The sequence below is a fragment of the Sander vitreus genome, chromosome 15, assembly GCF_031162955.1.
Source record: "Sander vitreus isolate 19-12246 chromosome 15, sanVit1, whole genome shotgun sequence".
In the NCBI taxonomy this organism is placed as follows: Eukaryota; Metazoa; Chordata; class Actinopteri; order Perciformes; family Percidae; genus Sander; species Sander vitreus.
In genome coordinates, this window is record NC_135869.1 from 12,766,237 (window position 1) to 12,783,003 (window position 16,767).

Here is a 16,767-nt window from a genome sequence, read left to right on the forward strand (position 1 = left end):
GTCGTGGTCGCGCGCCAGCATCGCAAAAGAGATGCATCAATCTGCACAAGTTATAACAAAAAAATGTTTTAAATATTAGATGATTTTCATTTTAAATGAAAGAACACACAGCATCGATCTCACCGGAAATGGAAGTAGGCTATCAGGATCATGGTGGTTTTTAAATTGTAAACATGGTAAGGCTGTATTACCAACAGGCAAAGTGGGCAACTGCCCCTGGGCCCTGAAAGTGAGTAGTGAAAATAAACAAAAGGTTTTCAATAAGGTGCAAAAACCAAACCTTCACAGTGCCAGAAATGTGAACATGTTAACAGGTACAAAGTCAAAATATACACATGCCAAAAGTAAGCAGTTAACGGTTGATAAGGTGCAAACCCAAACAGAGCTGAAAAAGGGCTAAAAAGGTGGCTGGAGATACCCATGGATGTATTAAGGGAACCCCATGTCTGTCTCTCTGCATGAGTAGATGAATTGTAGAGTTTGATACAGTGGGAGGAGTGAGGAGTTGTATGGAGGCTACTTTTTGATATTGCACAAAATATTGTATGTGACAAAAGCATAGCTTATGCTTTTCTCAAGTCACAAGTTAGGTCTAGTAGGAAACCGTTAAGTCAGACTTGAGAAAGAAGAGTGGAAACAGGAATATACAATTTAAAAAAAGTTTTTCTTTAAGGAGTTCACGTTGGTTTTGCAAACAAAATTTAAAAAAAGTTCATCATGCATTAAACATAAATTAGTTGAACAAGTAATATACAATAGAAAGCTATTTACTCTTTACTAGGTACTTTATAAAGTGAGCCAAGTCAAGTTGATAACAATGGTAACAAGGGTCAAATTTCCCACACTGGTACTAGATTTATGCTGTTGCAGTTGGGCCTTTTATTACAACGGCAAAAGCCAAGTATGACATCATATATTGCATTCTATTTATTCTAAATAAACATTTATTTCTAAAACCAGCATGATAGTTTCACCTGCAGCAGCAATTATGCAATTATTTTAGGTGGTATTTCAATCAAAAAGCATTTTCAAATACTAGAATCTAACTCAGATTTTTCAAAAGTGAGGAAAGAATCACTGGAAACATACAAATAAAAAAGTTAAATGTTATTGTGGCATTGAACCGTCAAGTGTGTGACTACGCATTATGACGAGCTGCCGCCCTGGATGCTGATTGGCTCTGCTGCCTAACTGGGGCGTGGTCAACGAGAAAGAAGGAAGTGGCGTCTCCCACAGTAATAAGTTACAATCCAATACATCCATGGTTACAATGTAGGCCTATGTTTGAGAACAGTAAATGCAATAGAATAGAGTTAATACGATTTTAAATGGCTAATGTGTCAGAAAAGGATACACGTTTCGCTTCTGTGGCCGTTATAGTACACAAATCTTATTGTGACAAAAAAATGAACGCTTTAATTGTCCCACACTTCAATGACTGGCCATCAAGTGGAAATTACTTTACCATATATTAGACATACATGCTATTTGTTATTTCGGCTATATCGGGGAAAGCATCAACTAGGCTATGTAGGCCTATATTGTCATAATCTCTCTTTGCATTGCGGTGTTTCTATACACCACCTGGGATCAAACCTTTATATTATTATTATTAATTTCATAGCCTATCTAGTCATGAATCCAGCTGTTGCTAGCCAGGTATTCGTGCTACGGGGGCTGTCAAAAGGTTGACACCCCATTTTGATATCTTTGCTCCTGGGCTTTTAGGCTACGCGGCCCGCACGAAGGACAGCCAACAGTAGGCTAGTAGCAAGCAGACGATTTTTTTGTGCTTGGGCAATATGCATCAGCGCAGTTTCATTATATTTATTATTTCTAAGTGATGTAGGCGTAGTAGCCTACCAGCTCCATTTTAGGCTGCCAGGTCCTATTCCTGTAGGGCTATTGTGTGGATGGATGGAAACCTGTAGGGGGAGGAGGAGGTGACTGCGAAGCGACCAGATAAGAGATCTGGCTTATTGGCTTGCTGCTGCCTGGAGCTCCTATTTTATCAGGAACAAGAGGTCTTGCCGTTTGTTTTACAGGCCGAAAAACAACGACATCGCACCCAGGAGCATACCGAGAGGACGGTAGCATGATAGTCGTGGAGGGGAATCGGCAGGAAGAGGGCCCGTATCTGCATTTTACTTCGCCTACACCGAATTCATTGAGTCGGTAACCAGCGTCCGACATGGGGAAGGAAGTAAATGGCGTTTCGCGGAGCCGGTTTGAGGTGAGTTGACCATTAATATTACCTGACAGTCATTGACACACATTCAACGTAGCTGTTAAACACGTTAGGATATGGGCCTACGTGTTGACTGTCGTTGTATTTAGTGTATAACTGCCCTTATGGTGAGGCTGTTGCAGCTTCCGCAGTCAATGTTTGGGATTAGGTCAAACGCTGTTGTTTTGTTCAAAAAAAAAACATAGCCTAGGCATGGCATGTTATTTCAGGTAGGACATACGTCGGTATTTTCCACCAAATCTATCGCGTTATTTATTCATCAAAAGTTGAGGGTTTTTAGGGACCTAAAATGTTATCCTCGTTTCACTTTGCGCCGTCAAAACAAAGACACTGAGGCTACATAGCACGCCGAGGACAGCTCCGACACACATAATTTACCAGGAAAATAAATTAATTGACTTCACTTTTCTAAGAAGCTGTTTTAAAATGGTCCTCATGTCTGCCGGGATGTGATTTTTATACTTTTGTTGGGTTGTCTGATGAGCAGGATTGTTGTGCACGTTCATGGCCGCGGCGGTTGTGGGGGCCTCGGGTTTTGTCTGCCATGCACCCCGTGTTAGCAGAGAAACGATCAACAAATAGGCCCAGATTGCCACAATATAACACACACCATAACCCATACAGATAGCAGAAGGGCCACAGGTACACACTAAGCTACCGTGTTAGTTCTATAGAATTTACCATTGTGCAAACTTGTGTCGCAGCCGCAAGCGTAGCAGATAAATATTTTGGTGAAAAACTTGTATCCGGCCGGTGACATTGGGCTGTGTAGCCTGGACACTTGGTGGTGTTTAATCTCCAGCTAGCGTGGGATTTGTGTGTGGTTTTATTTATTTTTAACGGTGCAACAGCTGACGACTCAAAAGATTCAGGCCGTTACCTTCTGGCCCGACAGCTGCGGTAGAGCTATGTGTCAAGTTAAGCGCATTTGAGCCAGGAGAAAACCGGAAGTGGCGCTTCTTGACTTTAAAATAAAAGTTGCACATTTGCTATTAAATTCCTGTTGAGGAGGTACCTGCGCCATAGCTTTTATTTAAACGGGAGTAATTACCAGTCTTCCTTCAAATTATGGTTTTTAGTGAAAGGTGATTTTAAATTGTCAATTTTGGAACTGTATAACAATGTAATTTCTTTCAGACACGTAGACACTGTAAGTCCATACAAGTCTAATACATAGACTGAATGTTGATATGCCCATCTATCAACCTATTTAGGCTTAGTAAGTATAACAATTAGTCTGAGAAAGGTGCTAATCTTAAACAGCAACATTTTGTTAAGTTTGTCTGAAAAATGCATGCAGTCAGTGACATTTACAACCAACATGATGGATGTGATACAGTTTGGTTTAGCCTAGTGTTTTTATTATAAACGGGTCACTATGCTGTCAGTCCATAAGAAGGCTTTATTGAAATCCGATTTTTGAATTTGCATGTACTGTACTGATTTTGTTACAGTGGAAAATAATGGTTTTTTATTTAGCATGTTTACAATGTAAACATGTCATTTTCATTTCTTAGTTTATATGTCGGGGGCAATGGTAACTATTTATTGGTGAATTTTTATTGATGAAAATGAATAGAATTTATCCATGCACTTTAGTTGAAGGATATGAGCTAAAAACACACTACACCCTATTAGGTTATTTCAATAGAGTTAGCCCAGAAGGCTAATTGTATAAGAAGTCTGACACTAAAGATACAATAGTTATTGTAGGTCATCAAAAATGCACAGTGGCCAAACCCAGTTGCTACATTGTATGCTAGGGAGAGTTTTATTTTGACAGACATTTCCAGAAATGTCCTCTTGTATTTTGTCTAGCTTTACTGCTCTGCTGTAGATAGTGATCTATTGTATACTAGCCCTAAACAAAGAACAGGCATCAATGAGACTGCTGCTATTAATCACACCACTGTCACTTCATTAGCACCACTCACTTTATCAAGTCATCTGTCTCAAAATGCTCTGTATAGTTTATAGTTTCTATTTTTTATATTCTAATCTATTTTACTTTATGTACCTCCTTATTATTTTTTTTTCTCTTACTTTCTATACTTATTTGTATTTATGTAGGTATTTCTGTTGTACTGCTGCGACAACCGAATTTCCCCGCTGGAGATCAATAGTGTATCTTATCTAATGAGCCCTGATTATATTTCCCCAATTAAAAGGAATATGAACATAATAATCGTATTGTGATTGACATTACCACTATGTTGTGTATAATTGGGTGTATTGATGTAAGATTTGTTAAAGTAGTTTAAACTGTAGGCCAAAAAGAATCTGTTAATTGCTGATGGCTTGTCTCCTGGGTATATTATATAATTTGTCCTTAACTACATCTATGGATGTAGGGAAGGATAAATTAAATATCTGAACCAAATTTAGCTACTGCTTTGATGTCAACTAATAGTGTAAATCACAGTTACAAGTGTCAAACTGATTGTCTTTTCAGGAAACAACATACATAAGAGTTTTTCTAAAAGTATTATGACTTTTTTTGCTTTAGCTGGAGGTTACAGCTCACCCAGTTTTTTTCCCTCATGCCTCACTGGCTATAGCTGACCAGTGGAGAAAACATAATGCTCACATTCATGCAGCATCAGGTTTATTTTATGTTTGATTACAAAAGGGGACAGTTTATGCCCGTTGACCATGCGCATCTGGTTCTTTGGAATTGGCCCTGGATTATTTGGCCAGAAAGGTGCGTGTCAGACCGACATGGAGAGGCTTTGACCCAGAGCTGACTGGATTTCTAAAAAGGCAGACCTGTCATTTGTTTTTATGAGCTGATTAATACGTTTTTCCATCAAAATCTGAAGCTATTGTAAATGCGGTTTTAGGATAGACACGCATAATTAAAATAGCACACAGTAAACTCCAGGACCCATTCATTATTTATTTATTTATTTATTTTACAACACAAATAAACATTTTGTTTATTTTGAGATCATGAAAGCTTCATTTTTGTACCTAATAATAAGGACATGCAAATTCCTTTTTGATCTTGTAACAGATGTTTGCCTCCTGTAAATAGCATGTGTGCTTTGTATTTACACACTAAAGCCCCCACCTCTCAATTACCCTGTCACTGGTTTAGATTTGTCTTTCTAAATATATGGAGGAAAATGGATTTAGCCAGATGTTGCTTCATTTGCAATGTTGTGACTACCCAAACGTCATTGTATGAACGTCTTATATTTTGCTATCTGGCAGAGTATTATTTTCCACAAATTATGGGAACCCTGGAGTCATCTAAGTGTGTGTATCTAAGTAGCAGGGTCTTAATAAATGCTAATTTATTTTCTCTTTATGTGCTGATGGGCCTTTTCTGTGGATTATAGGCTAGTTTTGCGCTTACACAGCATGCAACAATTTGTGTGGAAATCTGTTGGTTATTTGCAGAATCTGGAGCAATTTCGTCTGAGAGTCACAAATGACATATTGTAACTAATTCCAGTTTACATTCTCAGTACATCCTGATGTTTATTTAACAGTGTAAACAACACAGTCAGGAGATATGGCGAGAATATGTATGCAGAAAAGATAATATGAAAGCAGAGGCCATCCCAGCTCTGTAGTCGACAGTACAAAGTCCTATTCTGCTGATTTTGCTTAGAAGACACAAATCCCAGTCTCCTGTGCTGCTTTATCTTCGGTCACCCCAGTGTTTTCCAATACTTTACATCGAAGCTATCTCAGCTGATGAGATTACGATCATTTATCTTTGTTTATATGCTGGGGCCATCCTTGAGTGAGGTGAGTGGATGGAGGGGACCCTGGCTATGTTAAAACTGCCAGGACTAATATTATCCTCTGCACCCTTTTTAGATGTTCACAAACAGTGATGAGGCGGCCATCAATAAGAAGCTGCCTAAGGAGCTGTTGCTACGGTGAGTGACATTTCAGAACCCTTAAATCAGAATCTCTGTAGGTTTTTTTTTTTTTTTTTTTTGTAAGCAAAAATGGCATGTTGCATACTTACCTTCTTGGCTTCGCTCCCAATCAGCACATCCAATCATACACAGAGCCACAATTGGCCTTGCACCACCCTCCTTCCTCTACAACTCCCAAACACAGACGCACACATTGCGCATCTCACAATCATATACTGTATGCTCACTTGCCCTTTTAACAAATATTTCAACTAAACTAACCACCAGGATGCAAGGCTCCCCTCATTCCCCACCCTACTCTGCTCCCCCAATTCTCAAACTGTAATTAAAAACGGATACCTGAGACTATAAAGCATTCAAATTGAATTCAGGCAACAACCAAAAAAAAAAAAAAAAAAGATCCTCTGAGCAAACAGACAATGAAGGCCATACCTCAAGCCTCGGCCTTGCCAGCCAAGCTGCCTGTGCTGCTGACTCTGTTCTGCTTGGCCAGGTTCAGTGCCCTGATTTGTGTGGCTGGCAGGCTGTGCTGAGACTCACTGCATCCCTGCTTCAACCCTTATACAGTTTTTGCTGCATTGAGGGATCTTATAGTTAGTTTCCAGCTCTGTTCCTTAGAAGCAGATTGTGTGTCTTCCTCACCAGGACCCTACTTTGAGTAAACACATTCATCCTGCCAACAGTCAAAGACAATATTAGCTGATTTACTCACACCCCTGTGCTGTAAGTGAAAGCTGAAGCAGGGTTGAGTTGGTCAGTTTAGTGCAAAGAGGAAGCTTCTGGCAGCGGGGATCAGGGTCTCTAAACCATCCCTGTCTGTCTTCCAGAATCTTCTCCTTTCTGGATGTGGTGACACTCTGTCGCTGTGCCCAGGTCTCACGGGTGAGTCTGTGTTCACAAGGTGTAAGTGTGTATGCATGTGTGCGTGACTGTACTTGTTTGTCTGTGTGTTTTGGTGTGTGTTTCTGTGGTATGTTTGAGAACAAACTTGACCCTAAACGTCTGGTTCTCCCTCCCTGCTCTCAGTCCTGGAATGTTCTGGCCTTGGACGGCAGCAACTGGCAACGAATCGACCTCTTTGACTTTCAGAGGGACATTGAGGTGAGTAAATCTGATCTACTTTACTCTTACCTGTAACTTCAATCTTTGCTGTGTACTTTTCCCTTCACATTTTACTTGTAATGGGTCATTACTTTAAATGTAGGTGTAGAAACAAACACAGCAGGCTGAGCCGACTGTTTTTATTGCAGGGCCGAGTGGTGGAGAACATCTCAAAGCGATGTGGGGGGTTTCTTAGGAAGCTGAGCCTGCGGGGTTGCTTGGGTGTGGGTGACAGCGCCCTGAGGTGAGTGTGTCGAGAACTTGGCCTGACAGAAATTCTAGTTTAAGTTCAGACCCTGGGGAAAGCGAAACCGACAAGTTCTGATTGACAGTTTGTTTTCTTTCTGTAGGACTTTCTCGCAGAACTGCAGGAACATTGAGCTGCTTAGTCTGAACGGCTGCACCAAGATCACTGACAGGTATGTGTGTTATTCTGGGATGCCAGTGTATCATAATGCCACTTGTCCTTCAAAACGCTCATTGTCTTTCTCTTGTGCAGCACCTGTAATAGCCTCAGTAAGTTCTGCCCAAAGTTGAAACACCTGGACCTCGCATCCTGTACCTCAATCACCAACCTGTCACTCAAAGCTCTCAGGTGTGTAGGGTCAACGTTGTGATGTATACTTCCATTGAACATACAATCCTTATTCAACACCCTCTGATACCACCTATCACCCCTCATTGATTTCCTCTGTTAAACCTACCCCAGTCACAAATGAAATAAAAGTAAATACTTAAAGTGTTCATATTATGCTCATTTTCAGGTTCATAATTGTATTTAGAGGTTATATCAGAAATGGTTTATATGGTTTAAGTTTCAAAAAATACCATATTTTTGTTGTACTGCACATTGCTGCAGCTCCTCTTTTCACCCTGTGTGTTGAGCTCTCTGTTTTAGCTACAGAGTGAGACATCTCACTTCTGTTCCATCTTTGTTGGGAGTCGTACATGCGCAGTAGCTAGGTAAGGACTACTAGCCAGTCAGAAGCAGAGTATCAGGGCGTGCCATGCTAGCAGCTAGGCGAGCATTATAACGCGTGTTACAAAGTGACACATGTTCATCACGGAAGTAAAGGCTGGACTACAATAGAGCTGTTTGGAGCAGTTTGTGAACAGTGTTTTCTGTTGGAGATGGTAAGTCCCTTTGGGGTAGACTTTGGTCTTTTTCCCTTTTGTAAACCTATAACGTGCACAAAAAAGATATGTAACACAATCAAGGTAAGGGGAAAAGCCAAAAAGCACAATATGAGCACTTTAAATATTACGCATTTGATTTTGTATGTGGCTTGTTCAAAATTGCTGTCTTCTTCTTTTGTAATCTTTTTCTTGCTTTTTTTCCCTACCTCTCACCTGTCCTTTTTCTAATTCCCTCCTGTCAGTGAGGGCTGTCCCCTGCTGGAGCAGCTCAACATCTCCTGGTGTGATCAGGTCACCAAGGATGGCATCCAGGCCCTGGTGCGTTGCTGTCCTGGACTCAAAGGCCTTTTCCTCAAGGGATGCACACAGGTATGGTGTGCGCTTAGTATGAGCTGGAGATACAGACCAATGGCTGATGGTGTAGGTGCTTAGAGCATGAGTTGCAGATGATTTTATCCAGTATACAATTTAGTCTGATAAATCTGAAAGCAACCTCATTTGTCGAACTTTCTTTGGTTCCATTGGTGACTTCTTAGGTGCTCTGTTTTTTTTTGCTCATCACACTAACTACCAAGTTCCTCTTATTCCTCATTCCAAGCGAACGCCTTCTAGTCAACACTACAGTGTGAAAATGCAACCATGTATTTCGATGATGTCACAGCTCATTAATTTAAAGGGCAAAACAAATCACATGTACAGTCAGTTGCCAGGTTTTAGAGGTTGATTTGTCGTGCTGTTGAGTTGTATTTCGTTATGCCAAGAGGCGTTTTTAACATAATGAACATCCTTTTAAATCAGTGACAGTAGAGGGGTTTGGTGGGCAAATCTTAGCGTGCTTGATTATACATTTAATAAGTGTAGTTTAATTCCAGATGACTGTTTTCTCTTCTCTCTCGATCTCTTCTGCAGCTCGAGGACGAGGCTCTGAAGCATATTGGGGGTCACTGTCCAGAGCTGGTCACACTCAACTTGCAGACATGCTCAGTAAGTACACGTAACCATGCTAGAAGATGAATCACATTAATCTGGAAAAACACAACGGTTTTGCAATTTCAATAACATTCTGTAGTCCTATTTCATATTGTTTAAATTGAATGCATCTCTGTAAACATTGTTATAAAACCCCTGCATCTGGACTTTTGGCATAAAGTACACAAACACTGTTGGTTACTTTCCAGTGTATAGTAGAATTCCCCTCCTTCAGCACCACCTGAATGCTCTTGTCATCCTCCTCCTCCCTCTCTCCATCTCCTCCTCATCTCACACCTCAGGAGCTCATCGTCTCACGTTCCCAGTTGTTGTTCCTCCTCTTTCTTTTCTCTTGCTTAGCCATTTCTTACCTGTTCTTCCTCTGCCTGATCTCCACAGAGCAATACTTAAAACAGAAAATGCAGGAGAAAAGAAATTGCTCTCATTAGCTGGGTGTTAAGGTACATGAATGTATGTCAAGTCACACACTGATTGCATTTGATGCAAAGTTACCAGTGAGCACAGGAAAAGTTGGTATGTTTTCACATCTTACAATTGTTTGGGATTTAGGTGACACCCCCCCCCCCCAATACAAATACACTCTCTTTCTTTAAGCAGCAGATCACAGATGAAGGCCTCATCACAATTTGCCGGGGTTGTCACCGCCTGCAGTCTCTCTGTGTGTCAGGCTGTGCCAATATCACAGACGCCATCCTGCACGCCCTGGGACAGAACTGCCCTCGCCTCAGGTAAATGTGCACGCAAACACACACATCCCTCTCACTCTGAACTTAACCATGCGTCGCTTCCCAGACCCTGAAAAAAAATCTCTTTCCATATAGTCTGAAAATCTTTTTCGTTTTACTTACTGAGTAAGTCATTATCCACCTTATCCTGTGAAGCAATTTCACTTGAGTACAATGTACTTAAGTTGATTTCAAGAACATTCTCTGATTTATTGACAATCTTGAGCCTGGCAAACTGATGTTGTACCTTTTCTTTAAAAGACTTCCGAAATGGATGAAACTTCAACTTAATTGGTATTATTCTCTTACAGAATTTTGATTTCTTGCCAACAATTGTTTTTAATCCTCATTTTAAGATTAAATGGCTTGCAGGGATGGATTTGCTTGTCATTGTAACATAATTAGCATTAACAACTTGCTTAGTTATTTAATCCTGCAGTAAATATTAAGGTAATAATGGAGATCGTGGCGAGGAATATAAATGGACCTTTCTGCAGTTAAAGTTATCTCAAGCCTCACTAGATCCAGTTGAAGTCCCAAAAAGTGACTGACTTTAAATGACGCCATTGTACAGTATAACTCTCTGCTCCTCTTTCTCCTTTTAGAATATTAGAAGTGGCTCGCTGCTCTCAGCTTACAGATGTGGGCTTCACTACATTAGCAAGGGTGAGTGTGGCATCTACTTCTTGGTTGCATGACTTTATGCTTACAGGTTCAAATATTTGAAGTTGATGTCACATTTGTTTTATTCCCAAAACATTTTGAAAAATGATAAATATTTTGAGATTTCACACACTAGATCATATTGTTTCTCTCTGTTTATTGTCTCTTTCTCCGCTGCAGAATTGTCACGAGCTTGAAAAGATGGATTTAGAAGAATGTGTGCAGGTAAATAAACAGTCCGAGCAACACACAAATACTGTTTCCACCGTTGTTGTATGGAGACTACATCATATACATACATCTTTTTGCATCAGATCACAGATGGAACACTCATCCAGCTGTCTATCCACTGCCCTCGTTTGCAAGTCCTGGTGAGTGTATGGCTGCCACTCCTGTAGTATTTACAAGCACCACATCACAGCTTGTTCTAGCAGACAGTTGAGTAATGGAGCTCCTGTGTTGGTACTCTTGTAGAGTCTGTCTCACTGTGAGCTGATCACCGATGATGGCATCAGACACCTCGGCAGCGGCCCTTGTGCTCACGACCGTCTGGAGGTGATCGAGCTGGACAACTGCCCCCTGATCACAGACGCCTCGCTGGAGCACCTTAAGAACTGCCATAGTCTGGATCGTATCGAGCTCTATGACTGCCAGCAGATCACCCGCGCCGGCATCAAGAGACTAAGGGTAAGATGCGTTTGCTAACAACAGTGAGTAAGCACTGATTCATGTGTAGAATGTACTGTAAACACCCAACTGTGTTATGATGACTGACTGTGAACTCAACATATGTCATTCTGGTGCAAAATTGTATCCGATCAGTGTCACAAATGTATACATTTTAATTGGCTCTATGCTGAATCATGTTAAGATGGTTTGGGACCTCTAAATGTATAAGCTCTGTTTTATCTTTGGCTCTGCCCATTGGTTGTAAGTCTGGGCTCAGCCATCCAGGTTAGTTTTAGACTCTGGAATGGAGTACAGTAGACCTTTCTCACAAAACAGCTTCCCACTGCTTATAGATGATTAGTAGAAGTTAACTCTTTACCTCCAAAAAAAATCACATCTTTTTTGCAGCCACTGCACCTTTTGGTAAAGGCATCTCACTGAGCTGCACAAACAATATCCCTGATCAGAATTATGATCATATTTATTACCAACGTTTTCAATTGCAAGGATTTTGCCCTGGTGTATTTGGTGCATACAAAAAAAAACATATGAAAAAGGGAATCAACAATATGGCAAAGTACTGCTACAGCCAACAACATCAATACAGAGTAGATATATTACAATAAAAAATATGTAAAAAGACACTAACAAAATAACATATGTACATTATAACTATTTTAGAAAGGGAAAGAGGATGTACAGTTTACTGCAAGGTGTGCAAAAATATTGATCAGGGGATGTGAAAGTTTACAGTATAGATGTGCAATTCCAAGTCCAGGATGTGTGTTAATGTAACGTGTAGTGACTAAGGGTGGGGGGTTAAGAGTCTGTCAGTGGGAATCCTGGGCCTTGTTGATGACGCCCACTGCAGTCGGGAAGAAAGTGTTCTTGTGGCACGATGTGTGGCAGCCTCCTTCCAAAGGGTAGTGTATCAAAAAGTTTGTGTCCAGGGTGGGAGGGATCAGCCACAATCTTTCCTGCCCGCCTCAGGGTCCTGGAGGCATACAGGTCCCTGGAGGGATGGCAGATTGCAGCCATTCACCTTCTCAGCAGGGCGGATGATACGCTGCAGTCTGCCCTTGTCCTTGGCTGTGGCAGCAGCATCTCGGGTGGTGATGGAGCAGGTGAGGATGGTATCAATGATGGCAGATGATGTAGAAGTGCCCCATCATTGTTTTGGGTAGGTTGAACTTTTTCAGCTGCTGCAGGAAGCACATCCTCTGTTGTGCCTTTTTGATGAGGGGAGCTAATGTTCAGCTCCCCCTGAAGGTACCCTGTGGACCCTGTTTCTGACCTCTAGTAGAGCTATGTAGCAGTTTTTTATGAGTGGGTGGGGTCCCCATTTTTGTTTGCATGTATGCACACGGGTGACATGATATATGTTCCTGCCAATGGTTTTACACTATTCCACTGATCAACAGGCGAGAGTAACCCACCAAGAAACTCAGTAATTCAACGGCTAAGGTAGAGAAGAAGACTGCATGCAAGTAAACATGGATGTTAACAATGCAGTTTTTTTAATTAAGAAAACAATCAACTTTGCAAATGTTATAAGGAAGGAAATTTGTCGCAAGGCGAGCACAGAATGTAAACAAAATGTGTTTGTTTTAAAGAAAACTCCACAAGGCACTTTTTTTAATGTAAGGCCATCCTAAATACTAACCTTTTAACGACCTATGAAGCATGTAGCATATATTTCATGTCAGGTGGGTGTAAAGTAGCAAACTTTTCTGAGGAGTCCGAGTGATTTTAATTGAACCTAACATAAAATTCAAGATGGCACATCATTTCAGCAGCATGTCACTCAGGGCTGCCACTAAATGCTGTCTTACAACAATACTAAGGTAAGAGCAAAGAGCATAACTGCTGAGCAGCACTACAGTCTCCACGTTTTTTAGTTTAATAGGATCCCCATTAGCTACAGCAGGGCTGCAGCTGTTCTTCCTGGGGTCTGTTATTCAAAATAACAAAATACAGTACATAACAACATAGAACATTAAAAGCGAACAAAAAGAGGTAGCTTTACGAAACCAAGCAAAGAAGGACAACAAAACAATACTAGAAACAAAAGATCAATACGGAGTGTAAGTGGAGCGTAATAGGCAGTATGACGGACCGTGATCAGGGCTACACAGCCACGTATGTTTGGGCTGTTTAGATACATACATACATTTTGTCCAAATTAAACTCCGGAGTAGGAGTCACCGCTCCACCCACAAGATGTGATGGATCAAAACTAAGGTGTGAAATACGAACAGTGAGCGATCACTCTGTCCAGAGAGAACTGGTCTCATCAGCATTAGATCTCATGCCTGTCTTTAATTTTAATAGAAATGAATCGCAGCCTGACAGGAAACATTTGTTGTAAATAACTTGCATTTATTTGAAGTATTTGTACGATCCATTAACACATTTCAATCTGTTTTTCCTTCTCTCCACAGACCCATCTGCCTAACATCAAAGTGCATGCATACTTTGCTCCCGTCACTCCGCCCCCCTCTGTCGGGGGCAGCCGTCAGAGGTTTTGCCGCTGCTGTGTCCTGCTATGATGTAAAGACAACACCCCTTCCCTCTCATGGTGTCCCTCGTACAAGCTCCCTGCAGCCTGTCACTTGACCCCTGACCTGCTGCCCCCCTCCTAGCGCCCTGTCATAGAGTACGTGCTGGTGTGTCCCACCTTTAACTGCAGAGAGAGGGAGAAAGCCAAAACATGCTACAAGGTCTTCGGTAACGTTCCCAAAAACATTCCCGACTCTCTCCACCACACAAATACAGTACAGACACAACACATTACCATGCACAGATTATCGCTTAAAAGAATGTCAGAACATTCCTGGTCTGTGTTCAGTGGACAAACCAGTATTACAAAGAGGGTTATGTAAAAATCAAATGTGGTCACCACTTTTAAGGGATTTAACTTTTCATCAAATGGAAGTAAAGAAGAATCTTCACATCTAAAACCATTCTGTATTTTAGGGGAAGTGATCCTCTTCTCTTATTCAGCAGTTTGAGACAGATTACAGTTCTAGCCTCTAAACAGAATATTGAAAAGGCTGAAAAAGCCCTCTTAACCACTCACACATACTTCCCTCTGTGTTGAAGGTCACTTAACAGCTACCTCTAGAAAGGAACTGCTTTGTTCTGCTGGCTGTTATTTCAAAAAGGAGCAGCGATGCAGCCAGTAAACTGCAGACACCTCCAACACACAGAAAGCAGGAAGAAAGCATAGTTTGGGGATTTAAAAACATACTTGCAGCTATTTGCACTTACAGTAAAGCAATGATGAGACACTTTACAAAGACGACCATCTCAGAATTCAAGACTGCGATTTACTAACGCACACAACAAATCTTCATGCACACACTGAGCTTGCTACACCTGTACCCTCACCTCTCTGTGTCTCTGTTACAATCAGAAGCTTCAATATACTGAAGACAAAAAAAAGACAAAGTTTAATATTTTTCTTAAAAGACACCAATTTAGACTCACAAGTGGGGACTTGAGAAGATGCCAAATGTTGCATGTAACACCTCTAGTTTTTTAAACTCTAATTGTAAATCTATATGAGGACTGTGGAGTCCGAGAGTCGAAGCCAGCTAAACGACCGATGATGATATGACATGGGGCAGAGATTTCTGTCGATGGGTCTTTCAGAGGGGAACTATGGCGAAGCTCGCAAGTGTGTTAGAATATGTGCTGGAGCTTTGGACAGTCAAAATGAGCTGACACTTAATCTGGAGTTTGACAGAAGAACTGATGCTGGGCTGGGAAAGCTCATGTCAACAACAGAAAAGTTAAAAAGACACTCTTCTGACAGAATGGAGAAAAAAAAAGTCTGACATCACTACATGAATTCATGCTGTCAGACCAGAACAATGGAAAGAAAAAGCCAACTGAAAACAATCAAAGTACGTCTATTTTCAGTTAGGGAGATTTCATTTAGTTGCTCTTGTTTTTGCATCGGTGACGGTTCTGATGACGATGAACTGGTGAACCACGCGCAGCAGTGAGAGGACGTCGGAGTGGCATCAGCGACTCCTATGAGGCCTTGCAGGGGACAAAGTGACAGCGTGTTACACCCTGCCACCTGTTACCTCCTCCATCTGTCTGCTACCAGTGACGCTGCCGGAGGTATACAGCGGATCAGACGGATGGAGTCACTGAAAGAGGAAGTCAACTGAATCTTGAGCACACAATTCTGGCCTGATATGACAGAATGATTTTTGTCACAACGGAGGGCTATAATGGACTTCGGTCCCCCGCCCTATAAAGTATTGAAGCCTTTTCTTATGGATTATCTTCTCCTGCACTTGTACCTGCTTTATTCAGTATCTCTTTTTCTTCCCATTTCCTTTTTTATAAATGTCTTTTACTGCTTTTCTTTCTGATTCCCTCTGGATCTCTACCTTTTCTCTTCTTTTGCATTTCTGTTTTGGTGTGGTTTGAATTGTGCCTGCTTTGTGTTTTGAAGTCATGAGTTCAGTTTCTCCAAGTTGAGTTTGAGCCCTCTTCCAGTCCTCAGTTTTGATCTGATGGTGTTTGTGTTTTTATTAAGAGTTTATTGTTACTAAATGTCCAGAGTGTAGCCTTTGTCCAGAGGAAGAGTTGGCGCCAGTGCAATTGTAATAAATGTTGAAATTTAAAAAAAGAAGTTCATGATGTATGTATGTATGTAGGTAGGTTCTACTTATTGAATGTTTCCATCAAGGAGAAGACCTCGGGATGGCTGATCAGGCATTGTGTGCCACTTTAGCAGAATCAGATTTTTCTCCCATATGTGGGCTTTCCTCTTTTATTTGTATGCCTTGCTTTTCCTCCCATAATGCACCCTGCTCAACTACATCAAACAAGACTGACATGGGTAAACCCCGTGTGGAATATTGACCACTCACAAATGTCCTCATTCTGGTTTTAAGATGCAAGCCAACAGGCAAAACACTGAATGCTGATTCTATTCAGTTTGAGATTTGAAAGCTACGGCAGGCTGGAGAATACAAACTGAGATGAATCTGGTGTAATCCAGTCTGATCTGTTTTGTTTGAATGGGGATTTATTGGGGATTAAGTAACAACTAAGAGTCAAAATGGCAGATCTATCTAATGTACTCTGTCATTGTGCTCCGGGGTTAAGACCGTTAACTGGAGGTAAAGTAAGTCATAGGATTTAGACTATGAACCTGGTTGTAACACCTGCTTGCCCTTGTCATGCATTGTATATGTGGCACAGGCTGAGTCATCAGTGCAGACAACACATGCTTTTAAGGCAAAACACTTAGAATGGATTACAGGAAGTAAAACTAAACCTGCTCCTGATGGTTTTATGTGTACAAAAGAAACCTGTC

At 41.2% G+C, this 16,767-nt stretch overlaps 1 protein-coding gene across 1 annotated transcript; it reads left to right on the top strand.

Moving 5' to 3' along the window:
- The first annotated feature begins 1,717 nt into the window (after nucleotides 1-1,717).
- On the top strand, nucleotides 1,718-14,671 carry fbxl20 (F-box and leucine-rich repeat protein 20). The gene is made up of 15 exons (XM_078268854.1): nucleotides 1,718-2,233; nucleotides 6,077-6,138; nucleotides 6,969-7,023; nucleotides 7,168-7,242; nucleotides 7,392-7,486; nucleotides 7,593-7,661; nucleotides 7,742-7,837; nucleotides 8,622-8,748; nucleotides 9,289-9,363; nucleotides 9,967-10,097; nucleotides 10,700-10,760; nucleotides 10,938-10,982; nucleotides 11,072-11,128; nucleotides 11,232-11,444; nucleotides 13,868-14,671. The coding sequence occupies exons 1-15, from the start codon at nucleotides 2,192-2,194 to the stop codon at nucleotides 13,973-13,975; spliced, it is 1,311 nt and encodes a 436-aa protein (XP_078124980.1). The 5' UTR covers nucleotides 1,718-2,191; the 3' UTR covers nucleotides 13,976-14,671.
- Nucleotides 14,672-16,767: the final 2,096 nt, after the last annotated feature.